Source organism: Ostrea edulis, chromosome 8, assembly GCF_947568905.1.
Source record: "Ostrea edulis chromosome 8, xbOstEdul1.1, whole genome shotgun sequence".
Lineage (NCBI taxonomy): Eukaryota > Metazoa > Mollusca > Bivalvia > Ostreida > Ostreidae > Ostrea > Ostrea edulis.
The window spans coordinates 7,983,781-7,990,632 of record NC_079171.1 but is presented as its reverse complement, the minus strand read 5'-3'; the positions used below and the strand labels follow the sequence as shown (position 1 = coordinate 7,990,632).

At 37.9% G+C, this 6,852-nt stretch overlaps 1 protein-coding gene across 1 annotated transcript; it reads right to left on the bottom strand.

Annotated features, from left to right (window-relative positions):
* Window positions 1-3,487: 3,487 nt before the first annotated feature.
* LOC130049878 (E3 ubiquitin-protein ligase TRIM71-like) lies at window positions 3,488-6,017 on the bottom strand. Its single transcript, XM_056148071.1, has 2 exons — window positions 5,967-6,017; window positions 3,488-5,498 (listed from the first exon to the last, which is right to left on the bottom strand). The coding sequence occupies exon 2, from the start codon at window positions 5,466-5,468 to the stop codon at window positions 3,783-3,785; it is 1,686 nt and encodes a 561-aa protein (XP_056004046.1). The 5' UTR covers window positions 5,469-5,498; window positions 5,967-6,017; the 3' UTR covers window positions 3,488-3,782.
* Between the last annotated feature and the right edge of the window lie 835 nt (window positions 6,018-6,852).

Below are 6,852 nucleotides of genomic sequence, written 5' to 3'. Positions count from 1 at the left end.
AATAAAACGTTCAGTCGAGACGCAGACCAGGTAGACGGTAAATGTGTCTTCATGCAAATGTCTCGAACCTCAATTTGTCATTACGCAAATGATGAATCCACACTTTAGGTAGTATTTTCTTTTCAAATGATTTGGTTGGGTGGGGAAATTAGGGGAAAAATCACATCTCTCTTCGCATTAATGTAATTGACTGCTCGACAGGAAGGCATCAACACATTTATTCGTAGAATCTACTACATGCACATTTTTGATGATCTTAGAATCTCATCAAAACCGGAACAGACAGTGTGACGTCAAAAGTATTGCTTTTTGTGGTCTTGAATATGAAAGAATTACACATCATGGCAACCTCTAAAAATCGCGGTAAGTCAATTTTTTTTAACGTTTTCAAATTAGTACTGAAGCTTATCTAGGCCGTATATCAACACAATAGTAGGACATATCTTTATCATATGATTAATCCTATCATTTATCATGTAAACATATTTTGGGTTGTATTTCCCTTCAATAACTGTTGATGACAAAATACTGAAAAAACGATTTTATCTTATAATGATGGATTTCTGAATCATTTCATCGCAACATTCATTTTTTTAATTGAGCTTTGATATATCCCTGTGAGCTCGAAATAAAGGACACCACAGAGTCGTCCACTTCTGCTTCATACTTAGATATTTTATTGAAAGTAGACATTAACGGCAAACTAACAACTCAACTGTATGACAAACGGGATGATTTCAGCTTCTCTATCGTCAACTTCCCACATTTATGTAGCACTATTCCATTATCACCTGTATATGGTGTTTATATATCTCAACTGATTCGATATGCAAGAGCTTGTTCTGGGTATAGTCAGTTTTTAAATCGAGGTAAGCTACTGACAAACAAGTTGATGGTACAGGGATTTCAACAGTCTCGATTGAAGTCAGCATTTCGCAAATTCTATGGTCGTTATAACGATCTAGTTCGTCAATACAACCTCGTATTGGGTCAAATGCTGTCTGACGTGTTTCATACCAATTGTTAAGCCGTTCTTGGCACACTGATTTTGACTGCGGATAACTCCGTTTACCTGATCAGGATATGGGGCTCACGGCGGGTGTGACCGGTCAACAGGGGATGCTTACTCCTCCTAGGCACCTGATCATCCCACCTCTGGTGTGTCCATGGGTCCGTGTTTGCCCAACTATCTATTTTGTATTGCTTGTAGGAGTTATGAGATTGATCACTGTTCGTTATCTTCACCTTGCATGTACTATGTCCCTCAGTAATAATGAATATTCGTGGGAATACTGTCAACATATATATTCGGCAGATGCGAATTTTAAACTGCAAGAAAGATTTACCGGAAATTAAACGCGTGTCTGATATTAAAAGCCGCATCTGATATAGTAACACATATCTAGCAATGTACGCGTAATTTATAGTATTGTACCATCTGCCAAAGGCGCTAAATAGAATACAATACCGAGCTCCCTGTGTTTATACAGTAAGCCCTTTTCTGTCCCCAGAGGTGGCAAAACTACTACTTTTTTTATTCACGACTATTCCCACATTATAAAAAAATTCTACCGCCGTAAGATGGTTGAATTATTGCTAAAACAATAAACTATTAATCAATATAAACAATAAACAGTCCTGTTTAAAGTAAGAATTTCGCAAATTATATGGCCGTTATAACGATCTAGTTTGCCAATACAACCTTTCATTGGGTCAAATGCTGTCTGATTTATTTCATACCGACTGTTAGACCGTTCTTGTTACACTGATTCTGACTACGGATAACTCCATTTACCTTATCAAGATATAGATATAGGGCTCACGGTGTGTGCGACCGGTCGACAGGGGATGTTTAATATTCCTAGGTTCCTGATACCACCTATGGTGTGTCCAGGGGTCCATGTTTGCATAACTCACTGTTTTGCATTGTTTATAGGAGTTATGAGATCGATCACTGTTCTTTATCTTCACCTTTCACTAACTTATTTTGAAACATAAATAAAACACATTATGTTTCATTATTCATTTCACTTATGAATTATTTAGTTTGTTTGATATTCGTAGGATTGGTTAACTATATATCGTTAACCGAATGGTGACTGTATTGTCTGCCATAATACTATCCATCTCATTGCGATCCAGCCTCACCCTCCAACACCTCCCAAATGCACCAACGTAGTGAAGTTGAAGTGTGTTGTAGTAACATACATATGCTCCGTATGGGACGTATGGGTTGTCCCATGGTTTAAAAATAAATAAATATAAATAAATAAGTACCATCGTGTACCAACACGTCTAATGACTGTGGTACTGTCTTTTGATGGCCGGACACATACATGTGGTCATATGTCATAAATCATAATCAAATAAAGAAGTAACTTATAAATGATTAATAAAATTGATAAATAAAATTTAATATAATAATTTTTATTTAATTTGATTTATTTAATAGATCTAATAATAATAATAATTTTTGTTTAATATATTATATTTTATAAATAACAGAATATTTAATATTTATTTGGATTTGGATTTTAATAGAAGGTAATAATTACTAATATTAGTAACAGGTAATAGTAATAGGGATGTACATGTAGGTATGTATATACATGTGAAATAACTAAAATATATACAGAAAAGAATTAGGGTAGGGTCGCTCTTATTTATGTTATTGTTGTTGGTAGTATTTAATTTACGATGGGTTTGGAATTGAGACTTCCTCTGCGCTTTGTTTTCAATCTAGTGACAAAATGCCGCTGAAACCGATAAACACGCGGTGTACAGTAACGTAATAAAATATAATTGTATTGGACACTATTTGCAAAAGCATTCCTTCATGCACAACAACAAATAAACGATCTGGTATTCTCTGCATTTTCCATACATGTTGTCAACGGATAAACACGAAATTCTTAAATCAACTTTCGACGATGAAGATTGTTTAACAGACCGCTGAACCCGTAAGTCGCGATTGAAATGATCGGCCTCTTTAAGAAGTAAAAGTGTGATGAAATGTCTGAAGTGTAAATGATTATGTTAGTTACTGATGATTTATTTATCTATAGTTACATGTAGTGCTTCATTATTTGTTTTAGTGCATACGGTACAGTTTTGTATATTTATTTGTAGTGGTGATATACATGTACAATGGAAGCATAGGCAAATACACTGCACACGTATATTTCAATTTTAGGGCTTTGAAATACATGTAAATGTCAACATCATTATAATTCATTTACTAATGTGAATGGTTTATCCAATGGCAGAATGTGTTTAATTCACTGCCTATCAATAAGTAAGCATATTAGTTACTTATGTAAAGATAGAAAATATGCGATTCAGATATCCGGACTATTCATTTATCCCGACGATTTTCCTGGGAACCGAAGTGTCCGGATTAGCGAGGTTCCACTGTATATAAATAGTTAGTGACACAGTCAATATAGTAATTAGTGTTCAAAACTTAATACTGTTCCACTAAACATAATGATACAGATATTGTAAGATATAATTAATAAACTGTAGTGAGAGACTGATGTTATATCAGTTAAACTCACAAACGCAAGTACATGTTACAAATCAACAACACAGAGCTGTAATTAGCACAGGGCTGTGATTAACACAGGCTGTAATCAACAAGGAACTGTAATCAACATAGGACTGTAATGCACACAGAGCGGTAGCTGTCAAGTAGATGTAATCAACACTGTAGATATGTGTAATTAACACCGTTTTGATAGACGTAGTTAACACTGTGTATAACTGTGTAATTAACACTGTCTTTATAGATATTGGATTTTCTTCACTTTAGCAGTGAACTCTTCAGCCACAAAAAGGTTGTCGCTGATGTCCACACATAAACCCCATGGAGCGCGTAAATCACACTTAATGTAACGGAGGAACTGTCCGTCCTGATCTAGGATGTGGATACGGTCATTCCAATAGTCTGCTATCAGGATGTGACTTTGGCTGTCTGTAGTGATGCCGCGTGGATCAAATGATTGCTTGATATTAGAGGGATGACCATTGTATCTAAATCTGAGTTTCCCCGACTGATTGACCACCACCACTACTCTACCGCCATAGTCAGTCACACAGATATCCAGGTTCCTGTTCTCACATATGTATATAATGTAATCAAAATATGAATAGAGAGCACTGCCTTGATCATCAAATTGAATGGTTTGTTTCGCTGTGGAGCCAGAGTAGCGCACGACTTTGGATTGTTTGACATCATCACTGGTCATTGCAACCAGGAGCTCATTAGACGCGGTACAACAGACAGAAAGAGGTAACCACGACTGTCTAAAGGGTCCCCATCCCTTTTGTAATGTAATAACGGTATGTATCTGTTTATTCTTAACAAGGTTCACAGTTTTATTACTATCGTCAGTATAAACAAGATCTCCGTCCCGCGTCACTTCTATGTCGTGTGGTGCGTTCCCTGACTTGGTTTTTATTGATGTCAGTAGTTTACTCTGGAGGTCGAGGAGCTTCATGGTGTTGTCAGCCCCGTGTGTCCAGACTTGATCTTCACTTAGACATCTAACACTGCGTAGTTCTCCATATCCAGTGTCTATGGTGGCGGTGAGGCGCGGGTTATCAAGTAATGGTTTGAATGGAGGAGACGATACAGCTTCTGCTGACTTCAATGTGTCGCCATGTTCTCTGTTAATGGATAATGGCGACAAAGAACCAAACATTTCCCGGAGCTGGCCTGTGTTTATTTTCTGAGGAGTAAAATCTGGTAATGTAACTCGGACTTTAGGCGGCAATGTTCTAAATTCAGAATTCCTAGATTTGTAAGTAGACGTTAAGGAGACGTCGTTTGATTCTAGGATTGAATTCAAGTCGGAAATGATCTGTTTGAGTTCAGTAATTTTCTGTGTGATTTCATCTGTATTTTTATTCAGAGTAGATAAGTGTTTGTTTTTCATCTCCTGAATGTCTGATTTCCGCTGGTTGACAATGGCAGTGATCTCCCGGTGTAAGATTTCACCTTCTTGTTCCGCAGCTGTGGTCAATATCCCATAATTCGTTTCTATTTTGGCTTTTTCAGTTTGGACATTGGACGCCATTTCTTCATATCGCGGGTAAATTCTTATCTCGAGTTCCTCCAAATCATTTTGCAAATTTTGTGTTTTAGCGCGGACTTTCTCCAGAAATTCTACTAATTCGTGACCTTTGTGTTTACCGGAGGATATGCAGGTAATACAGACAGGAATATCACATTTCTCACAGTGATGTTTACAGTCTTCATTGGCGTGGTGCGGACATTTCGGGTAGTTAGGAGTAGACTTTCTTTGCAAATAGGGCATGATATTGTGTTGTTTAGAGGAATCGGAGAGGTGCTCCCCAACACAGGCTTTGCATAGATTTATATTACAAACTCCACAGTGAATCTGTAGGGGGACAGTTTCACAGAGGTCACACAGTAGGACTTCCTGAGCACTGCGCCGGGGATCCATTTCTGACGCCGGGATCACACAAACAGTTTACTGTCAATAAAAAATGGGGATCTTAATAAAATATTCCAACAGGTCAAAACAATTTACCAGGTAGAATTGCGGTATAGCATAAAACATTGCGGTCATTAATTTTAATATTTCAAATGAAATTTAAGTAAAAGGCATCGCTATCACCCCCACCCCCACCCTCACCGAAATATTATGTAAGTAATCAGATACATCTCACTGATCACAGACATATCGATATTATTGACAGTACAAAGGAGGTATTGATAAAAAAAAATCCGCAGGTTAAAACCAATGATAAGCTAGAATTACATTATTATCTAAAATCCTGCTGTCATTGAATTTAATATTTCAAATAAAATATGATACCTACGAGACATCGATACCCCCCTCCCAAATTATAATATTTGATCAGACATATCGCATTGATCACAGAAATATCGATACTATTGACACTGCAATACCAGAATGCGTACATATAATTTGTCTAACCTGGAAATCCAAGATGGCCTCCTTGTTCTTTCTACCTTCCGTCTAGTCCCGTGATTAAATACCTGTGCGGCGTGTCGGTCTGTGTACACTATTTATGTGTTATCGCCTGTTTAAGTAGTTTAAAGTTTGTTTGACCTAGTTACCGCCGCGGGGGCCGAGAGGTTAGAGTGTATGCCCCGTATGCGGAAGGCCCGGGTTTCGAATCCCGGCTGCAACACACCTAAGTCGTTAAAACAGGTAGTGACAGTTCCATCGCCAAACGTTCGGCATCAGGTGTGAATGGCACGGGTCCTCGGAGATTACCTTAAAAACGGATGACCCGTGTCACAGTAGGTGTGGCACGCTAAAGAACCCCCACTGCGCAATGGCCATAAATGCCGAGCATAGGTCTAAATTTGAAGCCTTTCACCGGGCTTGGTGACGTTTCCATATGAGTGAAAAATTCTCGATTGAGACGTTAAGCAAGATACAATCAATAAATAGTTCATGTTGAGTAGCTATGATCAATCTCACAACTCCTATAAGCAATATAAAATAGCTAGTTGGGCAAACACAGACCCCTGTACACACCAGAGGTGGGATCAGGGGCCTAGGAGGAGTAAACATCCCCTGTTGACCGGCCACATCCGAGAGAGAGAGAGAGAGAGAGAGAGAGAGAGAGAGAGAGAGAGAGAGAGTTAAATATTGAATATTTCAAACCTTTACAAATCGTATTACAGAATTCAGTGGCAAACATTTCAAGCTGTCATTAAGATATCGGAAATATGTTATTGTGACTGCGATGGATAAAAAGTAATGTGTCATTTCATAAATATTCATGAAAATCCAGGGTTTTGCTGACCATGCAGCCACGGTTTGAGGTAGGGTAGGTAGTACTGAACTCGGT

Bases quoted from the DNA above. Each gene is read 5' to 3' on its own strand.
- LOC130049878 (XM_056148071.1), bottom strand. From the start codon at position 5,468: ATGGATCCCCGGCGCAGTGCTCAGGAAGTCCTACTGTGTGACCTCTGT.